General features: G+C 30.4%; 1 protein-coding gene across 1 annotated transcript in view; it reads left to right on the plus strand.

Moving 5' to 3' along the window:
• Nucleotides 1-18,013, plus strand: part of LOC142324070 (zinc finger protein 236-like) — a 131,334-nt gene that overhangs the window by 54,383 nt on the left and 58,938 nt on the right. The window contains exons 14-18 of the mRNA XM_075364699.1: nucleotides 1,541-1,673; nucleotides 3,553-3,692; nucleotides 9,088-9,272; nucleotides 10,149-10,335; nucleotides 15,207-15,423. Of these exons, the coding sequence (XP_075220814.1) occupies nucleotides 1,541-1,673; nucleotides 3,553-3,692; nucleotides 9,088-9,272; nucleotides 10,149-10,335; nucleotides 15,207-15,423 (862 nt within the window). The remainder of the gene's footprint in view (nucleotides 1-1,540; nucleotides 1,674-3,552; nucleotides 3,693-9,087; nucleotides 9,273-10,148; nucleotides 10,336-15,206; nucleotides 15,424-18,013) is intronic.

Consider the following 18,013-nt stretch of genomic DNA (forward strand, 5'->3'; position numbering starts at 1 on the left):
AATCAATTCCACGCTGGAAATTCTTGTTCGTCAAACACAAGAACTGTATTTTATTAAAGAATTGAGCGTTTTAAGTAAAAATGCTGCTGTATCAAAGAAAAGCAAATAAGCTTCTCTTAACCCATTTTTGGATCAAAATGGTATCATTCACGTCGGAGGTCACAAGTTTTTCAAACTTGTCTTTAAATGTTAAACATCCTATGGTTTTAAGTCCTCACAGTCATCTCACTCGATTGATTATTTCTGATATGAAGATTTAAGATTATCCCATGGAGGATTACAGTTAATTCATTCCTCACTTAGGCAGAAATATTGGAACATCAATTCCAAAATCATAATTCGCTCCATCAAACATAAATGTATAACTTGTTTTCACTGTAGAGCTCAACCTCAGAGTCAGTTACTTGGTCAACTGCCAAAAGAAAGAGTCACAATTTCCAGACCATTCCAGTCAACTGTGTTGATTATGCTGGCCCAACACTTATTTGTGATGGTGGGCGGCGTACTCCATCTACTAATCGTGGACATTTTCTAACCTTAGCTCCATTAACTTTCTTACCTGATCCTGATTTCTCAGGCATTAACATAAATAAGCTTGCTAGGTGGCAGCTTACACAAAATTGAAAGACTTTTGGTAAGCATGGTCTATCGATTATTTACATTCCTTGCAACAGAGGAACAAGTGTAAAATTTCAAGTAACATTTGTGTTGGCAATGTAGTTATAACTAAAGAAGGTAATAATCTTCCTCCTTTGATGTGGAAATTAGGAATAATTGTTGAAGTGTATCCAGGTAACGATGGTCTAGTTAGATTAGTTGATGTGAAAACTAATAACACGATAGTAAAAAGAACTATTAATAAATTAATTCTTCCAAATTTAAATGCTTGCAATGACATAAGCCATTCTGAATGTAATCAATGAGATTTATTTAACATCCTCCTAATGTATTTGTTTATTTCAATTGAATTTGGTTGTAAGCTTTGCCTGTATCAATATTAAATTTGTTGAGTTAACTTTAATTTTTGTACTTTCAAAGTTTACGTAATTATTTTATGTGATACTCTTTGTTTGCATCTTAAGTTTTATTTCATGTAATGTGTCACAGAATTATAATTAAGGTAATCATAATTGGTGGGTGGTGTGTTCTGTTCCATGTCGAGCTGTCCGGTGCTGCAATCTAGTGGGTGCTAGCGCTCACCAGAGAGTTCTGCTCGTACTAGCATTTGGTGCTCGAATCTGATCCAAGGCGGTCATGTCATACTCTTAGTCTGGATGGACTCCATTCTTTGTTCGGATGAATGTTAGCTTTAATGTTTTATTTAATTTTTTATTTTTATATGTCAAGTTATACATTATGTTACAATTCATTTCATTAACTGTCAAGACGAAAATTCATTAAACCATTATTCAACAAGCAACAAGGCGTTGTCTTCATTCATCACCTATGAACACACAGTCCAACCTTACTCTAAAATCTACCACATGTGTGTATAATTTGTTTTTTTAATAAAAATATTTGTTTTTTTATGTGCTTGTAGCAAACATACTATAAGACAGAGAATAGCTGGTCCAGTAAGATGGCATGTTTGTTCATATTGTGCTAAAGAATTTAAAAAGCCGTCAGATTTGGTTAGGCATGTTCGAATACATACTCATGAAAAGCCATATAAGGTAAGTGATAATTAAATTTTTCAACATAACTTTTTTTTTTTAATTTTTTTTTTTGCTGAGCAAATCACTTAATTTTTCATATTTGTACAGTAATTTTTAAATTGAGGCCCTGTGTTCCTTTTTTTTATAATATTTTTTACAAGTTTCTGTTTTCGATTATACTATTAATAGATTAAAAAAAAATGTTACATACACTTTTATATATATACATGTATATAGTTATATATATTATATTATACGTATATATATATATATATATATATATATATATATATATATACATTCACAAACTTTTTTTAAATAACTATTTTTTTTTTAAAGTTTTATATATACCATATTTACTTGATTCTAAGATGCACCTCATTTTAAAAGTTCATTATTTGAAATAAAATAAAAATCTCTAATTAAAAGGAAAAAATATAAACCAAATAACTTTACAATATATTTCAAATTAAGTTTATTACATATCTATATTTATTAACTACTATATAAGTATCTGTATCTGAGGAGGCACTTTTGTATTCACTTTTGTTATCACTCTAATTCTGAATCATATGGCTGAAAATGTTAAATTATCATCTGGCTGGTTACCAGTAGTCCTTTTGCACGTTTTTCTTTTATGAAATCAATTACAGCATCATCAGTTTGGGGAAATCTTCTTCATTTAGGTCCAGTAAAACACTTGGTCAATGCTTTACATAAAAATATTGCTTGATGGACTTTTCTCCAGCATCATATATTGACTTCGTTAATATCAAAATCACGGCTGGCAGCTCTAACGCCATTATTTTCCACAAATACAATAACTTTCTGTATTAATGCAGCGTCATAATGCAACCTTGTTGTTGCCATATTAACGGTTAAATTAATGGAAAACTAAATTTCACTTTGTAATGAACTGTGCTAGTCTAAGAGAATAGAGAGTAACAATAACAAGGTTATAAGGAAAAACCGTAACACAATATAACAACAAATATCAGCACTATCAATGTATTAGCCCGTTATCAATATTTGATATCAATATCAATATCGATATTTTACTTTTGATGTCCTATCTCTACATATGAGTAGGTTATTGTCCATTGTATTTCTTTGAATCTAAGATGCACCCTATTTTTATGAATAATCATATTAAAAAAAAATGCATCTTAGAATTGAGTAAATATGGGCTATGTACTAAAATTTTATCAACTGTCAGCCTTTATTTTAGAACATATGTATAATTCAATGAATTTAATCCTTGATGAGATTAAGGTATCCTATATGATAGTTTTTTAAAAGTTTAATATAAATTGTTATCTTATTTAATAGTCTTGAATGCTGCATGAAGTAAATAAAGGATGATGATGTAAACAAACATTTAATGTATTAAAGTTTTTTTGGTCTTACATGAAAAATATATTTTTATTTCTAGAGAAAAAGTAAGAACTTTTATGAAACTTAAAATTGTTGGTAAATTAACACTATAAATATATTCTGTAGAAAAAAATTATCTAACTTAATGCTGTATCATCTTGAAACTATTTATAACCACATAAGTTACCTTTACAGGTACAATGAAATATTAAAACTGATTGTATTACAAAATGTTAAGAATATTAGACTGTAACTAATACAAAATATAAGTTCATTTTTAATGATAAACGAATCCCAAAATGGATTGTCGGGGAGTGTGATCCCGTTTAAAAATTTAATAATCATTTTCCTGTTTTTCATCTAAACACATAAAAAAATAAAGGTAATATGAATAATTTTAATAAATATATTTATATTCATTGTAATAATTAAACAGTTTGTTTATAAATGTCTGGTAAAAATATAATTTATAATATTTAAATAATAGCGTGATGGTTAATTATTTTTTCTGTATTCTGTTTAGTGTAAACAGTGCTTTCGTGCTTTTACTGTACGTTCAACACTTACAACACATGTGCGAACTCATACTGGAGCTAAGAACTATCTCTGCTCAATCTGCAATAAAGTCTTTGCTACATCTAGCAGCCTTAATGTTCATAAAAAGTTGGTGTTAATAAAATATTTGTTATATGTATAAGTATAAGAAGTATTTGTATTTTTTTATGATTACCACTTTAAGTTGTAAAAGTTAAGGTATTCATAAGTCTGTGAAACTTTTTAAATTATTACTCTTAATGAATTGTCAAACAGATTTTATTACAATAAAGTGAAGGTAAACACTTGAAGCTTTTTATATTGTCATCAAATGACTTCGATGGCATATGGCACCTTAGAACCTTTTGGTAGCCCTGAAAAGGGCTGTTTGGAATTTTGTAATGGTGGCTGTGAAAGGGGCCATTTGGGTGTTTGGCGAGGTAGCCATGAGAAGGGCTGTCGGGTCTGGAAGTTGGTCTCCGGTGAAGTAGGCTCAGCATGACAGCTGATAATCAGAGAGTTGGGGCTCGTCCATTAGAGTCAGACCGAGCTTCCCCTCAGCGGCAGTTGAGTCTCCCTATGTGTGGCAATGGTGGCCCACAAAGCCCTGCAGTGTTGGGTTGGCATCAGTCGTGTAATGCCAGCATGGCCAAGAGTGCTTGAAGCCTGGCAAGTTGAGGTGGAAAGGTAGTGTCCCCCCCAGCAGCTCCCTTGTCCTGCTGCTCCAGTAGGGATATTGGTATCCACCGGGAGGTTCCACGTTGGGCTGGCCAGGAAACTTATTTCTTTCTTCTCCTGATGGATATTGATGACAGCTGCTGTGGTTGAGAAGTTGTGCAGTCAGCTGGCTTGTTGGGGAATGGCACTTCTGCAGGCATGTAGGTATACTGTACACCCACTGACATCTGAACAGCTAGCATTGCACTCGTCTATATGAAGCTCAGCATGTAAGTGGCAACAATATATTCTTTATAGAAGTTCACTGTTGACCTCTAGGGCCAGTATTTTATTTCATTTCATACTTATATGAGAATGTCCTGGTCTACAAGTGTTATAACATGATGTGATTTTAAAGTTCTATGATATTTGTGGGGAGGACAGAAAATGTCCTTTATGAATTTTCATAAGAATAAATCACTTGGTCTTAAATCCAGTGATAAGGGTGACTGTTTCAGTAACATCCTAAGTCATGCATCCTATCCAACCATATTTCACTGAAATACCATGATACTTCATTGTAATAATGAAGCAGACAGCCATTATGTTAGTAGATGTAATCATACATGTCTTAATTTAGCTGCAGCGTCATGTGTAAGTATATTATCTCTGTGATGATAAGATTCTGCAAAGTAAAGTTTCTTGTAAAACCTTGATGTTTGAAATAATACGAAACACATTCACTTTTTACATGACTTGCATGATGAGTTCAGTAATCATGCTGTTATTTTCAGCTCCCCATATTTACAAATTATGGTAATTAATAATCCCACATACATGAAAAGTCAGAACAAACTTCAACATATCAGAAATACTGTGTTGTCATGGGACTCCTCCTACAGGAAACTTCGCTGAGAGGAAGTGGTCCTCTGCCGATTATGGATAGGACATACAGGAGCTACTCATGGATACCTGATGTCAGGAAAAAATCCACCACTATGTGTAAGATGGAAATGCCACTTAACTGTTCGCCACATCCTTGTGGATTGCATATGTTATGCAGCCTTATGTTGCAAATTTAAACTATCCAGTAACATTTGTCATATCCTAAGCAGGGATAAGTTAGGGTTAGATTAGGTGCTGTTATTTGTACAGTGTATAAATATGTTTCACAAAATCTAATATTTACCTAGTTCTAGTGTTGGTGTTTTATTCTTTATTCTTGATCAAAATTTTTTTAATTTTATTTTAATCTTCATTCATTTTTTCATTTTTTTTCATTAATTTTTGTTATTCGTGAAGGGGGCCTTTATACCTCTCACAGAATTTTATTAAATGTTATTTATAATTAAAATTTATTAATATAATAATAATAATATATATAATATAATAAGAATAATAATGTAATAATTTATTAATATATTTATTTATTTAAATTTTGTTTATTTTTGTGTTTTTCTTTTTATGTTTTGTTTTAAATATATTTATTTTATTGTTAAGATTCTGACTGTGATATTAGTTGTAAGTTTTTAGTGATATTTTATATATGTTATTAGTTTTAAATTTTAGTTGTTTATTATATTTTTATTTTAATCTAGCTTTAGTTTTCTAATTGTTTTTTCTCGTTATTAATATGTTTGTTCTGGGCGATAATAAGGCGAAAACATTTTTCACCTTCTAAAAAAATATCAGAATTTCAAAAACCTTTAACATCTCTTAACATTTTGTTTCAGAAGTAAATAACCATTACTTTATTATTAACATTAAGGGACTGACTGCCCAAGCTGAAGTTTATTAGATTTAATTATCAGCCCCTTACTACGAATTCATTGAACATTTATTTGTGAGATGCTGTTATAAGCTTGCATACATTGTGGATTTGCAGGGATCTTGTATATAGGCATGTCTAGAAAAATTCACAGTCTCCTCATTTTTTCCTGGACATCCCAGCTTAGGAGTGCTACACAAGCAGTTTTCATCCCAAAATGTTTTTACAATTCATGGTATAGTTATTCAAAGGTGGATCTTTCTGGAATTCTTTTTCAAAATTGTCAGTGCATTATCACATTGTTTAAACATTATTCTCATATTCAAACACAGATTGCCTTCTCATATAGACTGCCATATTTGCTTTTGTTATTGCAAGTGGAAAATTTGTACATCTACATGCTAGCAGTTTCCTTCACATTAATTTGAAGAGCTTACATTCATCTTAATGTAATTTAAATTCTGCTTTATAATTTATGTATGGTTACTATTCAAAAACTTTACAGACTTATTCATAAGTCTGTAACTTGGTGTGAGAAAGAATTTCATACATTTGTATTTTTTTTTATAACTTTTAATACCTTTTTTTTTTGAGAATGCATTTAGAGTGCTTTTATCAACAATTTTTTTTTATGTATTTACATAAATTTACTCACACAATTTAAAAATTGTGTGAGTTAAAAGTTAAAAAATAAAAGTTTATGTTTAAAAAGGCTATACTAAAACCATCTGTTTTTAATTTTTATAATTTATAACATTTTTCTGTTAAGTTTTGTTTTTAATAATAACAGTTGATTTTTATTTGCTTTACATAGACTTTATTATATCAGTCTTCTCAGAATTAAATTCTCTATATGTTTTGATAATAAAACTTACGCATTTATTAGTCACTTAACAAAGTTTTTTTACTTCAAATCTAAAAAAAACATGTTTTTCATTATTAAATTTTTCTGTTTTAATTGGAAATCATGAAAACTACAGGAGATACAGTTCTGGGGGCTGTTTTATTTGATTTTTAGTGCCTTAAAAATGTTTAGCCTTGTTTTTTAATGCCTTAAAAATTTCAGTATGATGTTATTTCACCAGGGTACTGAAATCCAGGCAAAATGTTTCACTATCCATGACTGGATAACAAAGTGTTTTCGGACATAAAAACGTATTCCGAAAACATTTTTGTTTGTATGAACAAAATGTTTATACAAATATATGAACATTTTTACTTATTTCAAACTGTAGAATTAGATTCCAAATTCTTCCCACCTGAATCAATCTGTATATATATATTTTAATGATTTTTTTTTTTAAATATGACTTAAGTGAAAATAGTTTACATTGATTATTAATACAGCTGATGCTGTGGAATGGTAAAAAGCATGTTCTTTACTTTTAATTTACTAAAAATAAATTATTTATATAGTAGTTTCCACTTACCAACAATCTTTAATAGTAATATTAGAGTGCTTTTGGAGTATTAATCCATCCTCAGGAAAAATGATGAATTATACATTATAATTATTTACTATAATTAATAATATGTGAAGTATAAATTATAATGTATAACACATCATCGTTCCTGAGGATGAATTAACAATCCAAAAGCGCTCAAACATTACTATTAAAGATTGTGGTAAGTGGAAACTATTATATAAATAATTTATATATTAATACCAATAGGCCATGCTTAATAAAATTACTAAAAATAACATATAAGAATGTTGTTGGTGGAGTCATTTGATAAGCAAGCATATAACATAGCATTTTGACTCATATTTCTTTCTTTTAATATAACACCACTTCGGTACAAGTACCATTGTTCTTCAAAAAATAAATTGTATGTTGTCTGTGAGAGTCCATTATCTTGCTCACTACTTCCACTGGAATTTGCAGATTGATATTTCCAATGTATTTTTCGATGATCAATTTTGAATCTTTTATTTTAAACAGAAATTGCAAATGTATTAGTCATACGGTGATAAATTTAACAAGCATGCAATTCAAGATTACATCACCATTATAATAGATGACCTTTACCAGGAACATTTTCTCAACAATCCTTATTGAAACTTATGCAGTGTGAGAGGTGGTATGCCTTGTGATGGAAAACTAGTAGATTATCATTATTACGTTTGTACATTGTTGAAAGAAAAATAATCATTCAATATAGCCATATAACACTAATTGTTATCATAAGTGCATGATTGTTGTCATTCTCACTAAAATGAAGAGTCATTATGCAGAATGAGCTTAAACAACACTGCACTATGATATTTTTTCTACATATTTATGATATCTTATGATATTTTGTGCAAGAATTTTACAGTAAGCAAGTACTATCTGATGCCCAGTATATGAAGTTTGTTTACATAATCTCCTGAATGGAATTTCAGAAAAAATGTAGTTGCATATATAATTTTGAAAAAATTTCTCCATTGTATCAAATTCTGAGATAGTAATTTCTGTTTAATATATAAACTGTGTACTTTTAAGACATGCAATGAATAAAAAGTTCCTGAACATTTTGAATTTTAGATGAATGGCATTATAAATCAAAGAGTAATTAATATTCATCTTATGCTTCTATATGACATATCCAGTTCTGCAGTATTTTCAAGTAAAACAATCTGGACTATGCTCTATGGCCATTTTAAATCTTTAATTTTCTGGTATTTTCATACTTGGCCAAAACCTGTATGCCTTATTCAGAGTAGAAACAGTTCTAATTTTTGACCCAATAAGGATGGTTTGATGTGTTAGAATCTTTCTATTTTTTTTTTTCCTAACTATACCAGTTCACATTTTGTGTAGTTACAAAAATATTATTTTTAAAGAAATTTTTTTACTCAACAACAAATATATTATACTCACTCGGCTAGCTTTCTGTAATAACTATAATCTTTGAACTATTGGATCAGTCAATGAAAACACAGTGAGTGTTATCTAATTGTAAAATATTTTAGTTCCACTTTCAATTAATCCAAACTCCGCTGTTATTTATATGAAATTATACAGATTTGAAAATAATAGAAATTATTTCTATTAACATTTTGAATTATTGCATAATTTCTATGTTATAAATGATTTGTAATTTTTATTCTTACAGAACTCATTTTAGAGAGAAAAGATTTCATTGTAATGAATGCAGTGAAACATTTTCAACTTTGAGTGGAAAAAGAATGCATATGGCTGAACATGTTACATTGCTTAAAAATAATTCTGTTGACAGCACACTTGAAAAAGGAGATGGAAATATTTCACTTCAGGAGCCTTATTTAATGACTGAAAACGGTAAAGTTTTATAAATTTCATTATTGTTTTGTATTTTCTTATTTGTTAAAGTCATGCTGTCATTTTATTTATAAATGTTTACTCAATAGAATCCTTCATTTTTTTAATCATCACAGGTTTTTTTTTCAGAGCAGGTAAATCCGAAATTTTTCCAGTTAATTTAAAATGACAAGTTATATTCAATTTAATTAAACGTATGTACAAGATTTGGGCCAACTATGGCTGTAATGGGGAATTTGTAATGCCTTGTAATCACAGTTAAATTTTTTTAATAGTTTTTGTATTTGGAAAACTTGAGTGAATCTTGAGTGTGATGCTTCTATATCACATACCCAGTACACCCAGTACTAGAGTATTTTCAAGCAAAACAATCTAGACTATGCTCTATGGCCATTCTAAATCTTACATTTTCTGGTATTTTCATACTTGGCCAAAATCCAGCATATTGTTTATTCAAAACAGACAGTTGGTTTTAATTTTTTGACCGAAGAAGGATGGTTTGATATATTAGAACGTTTTGATTTCTTTTATGTGAAAATAAGGTAAAATAATTTGGTCAACCTCCATGATGAAATGGTAGCCTTTCATCTGCAGGGTCCCAGGTTGATCCTAATTAGGTTGATATTTTTTTTATGAAATACAACATTTTTTACAACACACTTTCATGCATAAGCTGTAAGCTTATGTTACTAACTTAACCAAGTGTTATGTTTATTAAAAATCTTATTCCTGCAACTATGTAATCAGGAAATCTAAAAACTATCTGTTGCATATGCTAAATATTTGTTAGTTAATCTAATAATACGGATTACTCATGTTAAAATAGCACAGTATGATTTTCTGTATTTTTTATAATTTTACCACTTTCATTTACAGGTATAGTACAGATAGTACCAATGGAACCAAAGCAAGATTCGCAAAGTGTTGAACATAAAGAAGCTTACATAGATAGACCCCATAAGTGCATTTATTGCAATGCTGCATTTAGAAAATCTAGTCACCTTAAAATGCACTTACGAATGCATACTGGGGAAAAACCATATAAATGTGAAACATGTGGCAGGTAATTTTGGTTTTCTTATTGAGATGGATGGTTAAGATTTCTGGGATTGGCAACTTTTTATGCTGATGTGTTTCCTTGTTCAGATAAGAATACTCCCTATATTACTCTATCATTAAATTTTTGTTTATTTTGAATAAACAAATAAAAGTAAGTTCATCATGTTACTTTGGACTGTGAACTTATTCTAAGAACTAGCTAAATTATGTAGCATCTCTTAGATTATCATGTTTTAATATTATTAACACTAGTTCTGTGAGTAGTAGAAGATGCTCATTTTGTACTGAATTTGTACATATTCACTGCTTGCTTTTCATCAGTGTATTAACCCTCCCTGCTGAATTATTTTTTTTTTTGTTTTTACAATTTACCACTTGTAATTAAATAAATCTTCTGCGTTGAACATTCACTCATGCATGGTTGAGCATATTCTTCATTCTTTTTCTGTTTAGCCTTGTTTAGCCTACTTTTGTATCGGCTGTAATTCTATTGTAAGGATGAATGAGGATGATTTATATGGGTGTAAATGAAGTGTAGTCTTGTACAGTCTCAGGTCGACCATTCCTGAGAGGTGTAGTTAATTGAAACCTAACCACCAAAGAACACTGGTATCCATGACCTAGTATTCAAATCCATATAAAAGGTTCAAATCTGTACTACCTTTACTAGTATTTGAACCTTAGAATTCTTGTCATCAATATCAGCTGTTGGTTGAGCATATTCGTAAATCTCTTACTTGTTCATGCTGACAATTTATTTTAACTAATTTTCTAGTCTTTTAATTAGATAAAAACAATTTATTTCTTTGTTTTATGAAAAAAGAAAGACCTAATTTTGTGGATTTTACTTATAAAAAGTCTTTGTTAAATTTACATGCAATAAATCTGCAATTTATTCTGTATATCAATAATTGATTTAGAATTTTTTTGTTTTACTTTTGTATCAGATTAATTTACAGTTTATTTTCTTCTGATTTCATCTGTCATCTGACTTGTTTACAACCTGAAAATTAGTTTTTATGTAAATTCCTCTGAATGTTTTAGAATAGATATGACGAATAAGTAAAGTAACTATAATATTTTTGTTTAAACACTTAATGAATTATTCATTCATTCATTCATTGTGTTCTGCTATTGGCAACAACTTGCCATGGCTGCTCTCCATTTGTTCCTATCCCGTGTAAGTGTTTTTGTTTCTGTATATATTCTTCTTTCCACAATGATATCAATTAACTGAAATCTCCTTCTTCCACTACCTCTATTTCCATTTACCAATCCTTCAACTGCACCTATTAGTAATCACTTTCTTCTCATACAGTGTCCTAGCCAATTCCTTTTCCTGCCTAAAATGGTATTTAACATATTTCTCTCCTCTTCTGCAATTCTCAACAGCTCCTCATTTGTTACTCTATCCTGTTAACAGATGTTTACCATTTTACGCTATACCCTCATCTCAAACACCTCAATTCGTCATTTGTCTTCCATTCTTAAAGTCCACGTTTCTGCACCATAAAGCACAACACTCCAAATAAAACATCTTGCCAATCTCTTCTGCAAATGTAAATTCAGTTTCCCACATAGCAAGCTTCTTTTCCTACTAAATGCCTCTTTACCCATTGCTGTTCTCTTTTTGATTTCTGTGGTACTTCTAAGATCTTCCTTTATGAGGCTATCTAAGTACTTAAATTTTACCACTTGCTCTAGTACCTCATTCCCAATTTGTACATTGATATTTTGATCTTTGCCATCTAATACCATACATTTTGTTTTCTTTTTATTAATTTTCATTTCTAGATTTTCACAAGCTTCACTTAGATTGCTAAGCATTTCATTTAACTTTCTTACACTTTCTGCCAACACCACCATGTCATCAGCAAATCATATGTATTCTATTCTTCTACCACCTACTGCCACTCCTATATTACCTTTCAAACTAGTGTTGATGATTTCTTCTAGATAAATATTGAATAATGTAGGTGACATGCAGCATCCTTGTCGCAATCCTCTTCCTATTTCTATCTTTTGCGTTGCCTCACTTCCTATTCTTACTTTTATTTTCTGGTTCATATTCAACTCTCATAAGTTTCCTATCTTTCCAATCAATTCCTTTCTTTTTCAAAATTATTATTAATTTATCCCATCTCTTACTCTATCAAAAGCTTTCTCAAGGTCTAGATCAACAAATGTAACATATACTCTTCTTCTATTTCTGTATATCTTTCATCAATAATTCAAAGCAGTCCTGTGGGATCCCTAGTTCCAGTTCCCCTTCTAAAGCCATATTGTTCTTCTGCAATATTTTCATCCAATTTATTGTACAATCTCGTTTTCAGAATTCTTAGTAAGGCTTTTGCTCCATGCAAAATTAGACTAACAGTCCGGTATTCTTCACACTTTCTAGCATTAGATTTCTTTGGTTATGGTGCCATTATTGTATCCAGAAGGTCTGTAGGCCATCTACCCTCATCATATATTTTATTGCACAGATCCAACAATAGAATTTCTCCATTCTCTCCAAGAGATTTAAACAACTCAGTCAGCAATTCATCATATCCTCCAGCTTCTCCATTAGCCATCACTTTCATGGCCATCCTCACTTCACATTTTAATATATTATAACCCTTGTGATCTTCATGAACTTTGTTCTCTTCTATTTCTAGATCTACTTCCTTTGCCCTATCATTCAGTGCATATAAATCCATGATTTACTCTTCCCTTATCTTTTTCACTTCATTCCTCTTAGTTACTATGCCTTGGTTCTTCGACTTGATCTGATACACTGTTCAACTTTTTCCATTTCTCCTGAATATCATTTCTGCAGCTCCTTCGTAAATTAGATCGTAACTCCCTTCTTTTTCTTGTTTTTCTATTGCAGCATACTTTTCCTGCGACCACTTTTCTCTTGCTATCTCAGTTTTTCTTAAAATTCATTATTAAGCTCTCTATAGTTTCTTTTACCTTCTTCTGTTTAAACATTTTTCCATTTTCTTCTTTCATTCATTTTTTCTATCATTTCTTCACTGACCCACTCCTTTTGTATTCTTTTTCTCTGTTCTTAATCCCTATTGTTTCCTTAGCTGCTTTTATACTTTTTGTAATATTTAACCAATGATCATTCACACTATTTGGCTTCCCTCTCATTTTTGTTTTTTCCAGTATGCTATTTTGCACTTCTTTGACTGTCTCTTTGTTTCTTAGTTTTTCCAAATCATAGATACTGCATTTCTGACCAACCTTTATTTTCTTGACCTTCAAGTTGATTTCTGCTACACTAAGTTGTGATCAGAGTTTATATCGGCACCTGGGTAAGCTTTTGCATTTTTCATACAGTTCTTATATCTTTGTTGTATGAGCATGTAATCAATTTGATAATTCTCTCCATCCAATCTTGATACCCATGTATGATTTTCAAATATTTTGTTTCCCACTACCATATCATTTTCCATGCAGAACTCAAATAATCTCTCTCCTTTTTTGTTTCTATTACCTGAACATATTTTCCTATTATCTTGCCTTCTTGTCCTTCACCAACCACAGTGTTTCAGTCTGCCATCATCAGTGCACATGCCTTTTCTTTTCCTTCTCTAGTATATTTTCCAGCTTTCCATAATACTCCTCAACTTCTTCTTCAGTATATTTTGTCTATGTTGGCACATATACTTGAACTATTACAAGATCTTTATCTCTACTTTCTATTCTTATCATCAGGCAATCATCAACAGATTCCACCTTAATTACTTTTCCTATTAGTTTCTTTTATATTAATACACCAACTCCATTCATACCACTTCTTTCAGCACCTGAATAGTACAAGTGGAAGTCCTCACTCAACATTTCACCATTTCCTCCCCATCTCACTTCACTTATCGCAAGTATGTCTAATTTATTTCTAATCATTTCTTGTTTTGTGTTTTCAAGCTTACCCTTTTGCAGTAGTGTCAGTACATTCCATGTTCCTATCCTTATTGTATTTCCTGTTTTCTTTTTCATTTTTCCAGCCCTCCCTACACAATTACTCTTTCTGTGTCCATACTTTATCCGTACTTCTTCATATGCATGAAACCTTGTTGTATTCTCCTCCTGGAGATCTGAATGAGGAGAAGCTTTACCTCCAGAGTCTTTTACAAAAGGTCCATTGCATGCCATGATCGACTAAGGATATCCTTAAGGATCTTTAATGCAGTGGTTTCCCATTGCCTTCTGCATTCCAATGCCATTGATTCATCCGCCTTCAGGAGCAATTTCTCTCCCCCAGGGCAATAGAGTGCCCTTCCTTCTACCTGCTCATCCACCCTCATCAGAGGCTGTTGGCACTTGGCAGAAGCGGGGCCATTTATACCAGTGGCCACTCGGTCGCCAGAGCCACATCTGTGAGAACAGGATGCACCATGTAGCAATCCATATCTACACTTCGTGAAGGTGTTATTGACATTTACATGGAAGTGACTTCTTCAGACGCATCCCATATCTTACATCCCTAATGAATTAAAACATTGTATATTTTAATGTTTTTGTCTAAAAGAATAATAATAAAATTAAAAATATATATATAACGTACATTTTATTATAAAGGATATAAATAATCACCAAAAAAGTATTAATTTTATACATTGGGTATTCTCATCCTATGTGAGTTGTTCAGTATACCAATATGTGTGTGTGTATATATATTATATATATATATATATATATGTGTGTGTGTGTGTGTGTGTGTGTGTGTGTGTGTGTGTGTAATAAAGTTTTCAAAGACTGTTTGCATGTATTTTAAAAATTTATATAATTTTCATTTTTACAATTATATATTTTTCATCTCTTAGAAATTAACAGTGTATATGCATTAACAAAATAATATATAGTTAGTTTCATTTTTTTCAGGTCTTTTAGTTCGAGTGGTATCTTAAAATGTCATCTTAGAACACATATTGGTATAAAAACTCATAAATGTGAAGATTGTGGTAAATTTTTTGCCACAAAAAGTACTCTTAGTAGGCACATGGAAACACATGCTGAAGGAAGACCGTACATCTGTCCAGTTTGCCAAAAGTGTTACAAATCAAAGAGTACTTGCAAAAATCATATAAAAACTCATGATGTATGTTAAAATGAACCATAATTACTTTTTCTTTATTTTTAGTTAAAATTAGATTATTTATTTTTATTTTGAATGTATGTTGAAGAATATAAAAGAATAATTTATTTTAATTCTTTATAAATAATAAATTTAGTATTTATATTCTTCAATAATCTTCATTTAAAAAGTTAAAGGTGATAGTCTATATCAGTGATTTTCAACCACTGCGCCGCAGTAAATCCAGATGACATAAGTAAACCGTATACAAATAATAAAAAGTATAAATGTAATCATCAATACATGGAAAATTATTTGAACTTTGGGTTCACTTGGATTGTAGAAGAAAGTCAACTTGTCAGATATATTTAACGTTTTTAATAGTCTCAATAAATTTACGCGGGGCCAAATAGAAATATTCTAAATTCAACTGATAAATTATTAGGATTCCTAATAATTTAACAGTAATTTAAGCTCTTATTCTGGAAAATTAAAGCTGAAAAGGAGTAATTTAAATAAATTTGAAAATATTCCTAAACACTTCTGTGACAAGATAAAATCAACAGTGGTCAAGTATTTTACATTATTAGGAAAACAAGTGGAAAAATATTTTCTAACACTACAACTGGAAAAATGTGATTGGATAATTAATCCAATCTTAATAAACAATGCATCCGTTTTTGTTTTGACATTGAATGAATGTAGAGGTATCATTTCTTTATCAGTAGATAGCAAATGTAAATTAACACATTATGAAATGTAAATTGATGCTTTTTTGGATATCACTTCAAAAAGATTTCCCATTTGTATCAGACAGAGCTTAAGTAATTTTACTACAAATTTTAACATTGTATGTATGCAAGCTTGGATTTTTGGCATTGTTAATGGCCTAACATAAATGAAATAATAAAAAAGCACCAACCTCAAATTTCTCATTAAAATTTAATCGTTCTGTAAAATTATGTTATGAGAAATAGCAATAAACACAATGACCTTGTAAAAAACTAATTGTTAATTTTAAATTATTGTTTAGAATATTTAGGTGTACCACAAAATTTTTCAAATATTAGAAGGTGCTCCTCAACAGAAAAAAGGTTAAGAACCACTGGTCTACATTATAAATAATAAATATTAATATATACATAATTTATATATATACAGTTGGTAAATGTTGAGTAAAAATTAAACTTTACAAGCATTGGTTGCTCAATTAATAGTTGTAGTGGCTTGCATACAGTTGATCGTGGTTCAAACTTTGTTTTAAGCTTAAGTTAACATCTTTATTACATTTTTATCATTTTTGAGGATCTCTCTCTCACACACACTCTCACTCACTATCTCTCTCCCCCCCTCTCTCTCTCACTCATTAAAATAAAAATAATATGTTATCTATGTTATTATTGATTTTAATTTAGTGTATCTGTCATTGTACACCACAATATTGAAATGCAAGTAGCTTCAAAAAGTTCCCAAAATTGCCTCATACATGAATTTTATCTTTGATCAAATTTTATTCTTTGTTCCCTTTGATCTGTGAGTTATTCTGTGATAATTGTGCCCCCCAATAGTGAGTTTTTTTTGTTTTTTTTAAAAATCAAAAATTACTTTTTATTAACTGGTTGTATGAAAAAATAAGATTTTGAAACAATTTTTTAAATAACCCCTTTAATTAACCAAATTTTTTACATAATTTAACACAAAAGTATGCACATCATATGATGTGAAAGAAGTAACAGAAGATGTAAACAGTCAATATATCAAAAAAATATATGCCCATGTATACTAGTAACATACAAAAACAATAGAAATATATCAAAATGTAACAAACAACATAAATTTGTTACATGGCCAAAAAAAGCTTTTGTGTATGATAATCTTGGAAACATGGGTGAACAAATAGTGCTGTATTGCATTCTTACCTATAACTGACTAAAGTACAAACATCATATGATGAGCACGAACAAAGACTGAAAACAAGCTCTAACGGCTGAGTAAAATGGTAGGAAAAATTCCACAATACTTCTACAGATAGCAGCACAATCCAGAGTACCAAACATCATATGACGTTTTCACTGAACACTACACTGATGTAAAAACTCAATTGATGCGTCTACTGAATGTGTCACTGTTTCTCAGGTACATCATATGATGTGATCAAAGGGTTAAACAAGAAAATATGCATCAATATTCATACTTATATACATAATATACAATACATACTTATCAAAGAGTACCTTTTTTTATTGTTTAGCCTCCGGGAATCACCATCAGGTATTACTTCACAGGATTAATAAGGATGATATGTATGAGTGTAAGTGAAGTGTAGTCTTGTACAGTCTCAGATCAACCATTTCTGACATGTGTGGTTAATTGAAACCCAACCACCAAAGAACACCGGTATCCTCGATGTAGTATTCAAATCGACATAAAAGTAACTCCCTTTACTAGGATTTGAACGTTGGAACTCTCGACTTCGAAATCAGCTGATTTGCAAAGACGTGTTCATCACTAGACCAACCCAGTGGGTTTCAAAGAATACCTGGCATGACATATTGCAACAACTTTGGAGCATCCACCACACTCTCCCTACTTGGCACCAACTGATTTTTACTTG

The sequence above is a fragment of the Lycorma delicatula genome, chromosome 4, assembly GCF_047948215.1.
Source record: "Lycorma delicatula isolate Av1 chromosome 4, ASM4794821v1, whole genome shotgun sequence".
In the NCBI taxonomy this organism is placed as follows: Eukaryota; Metazoa; Arthropoda; class Insecta; order Hemiptera; family Fulgoridae; genus Lycorma; species Lycorma delicatula.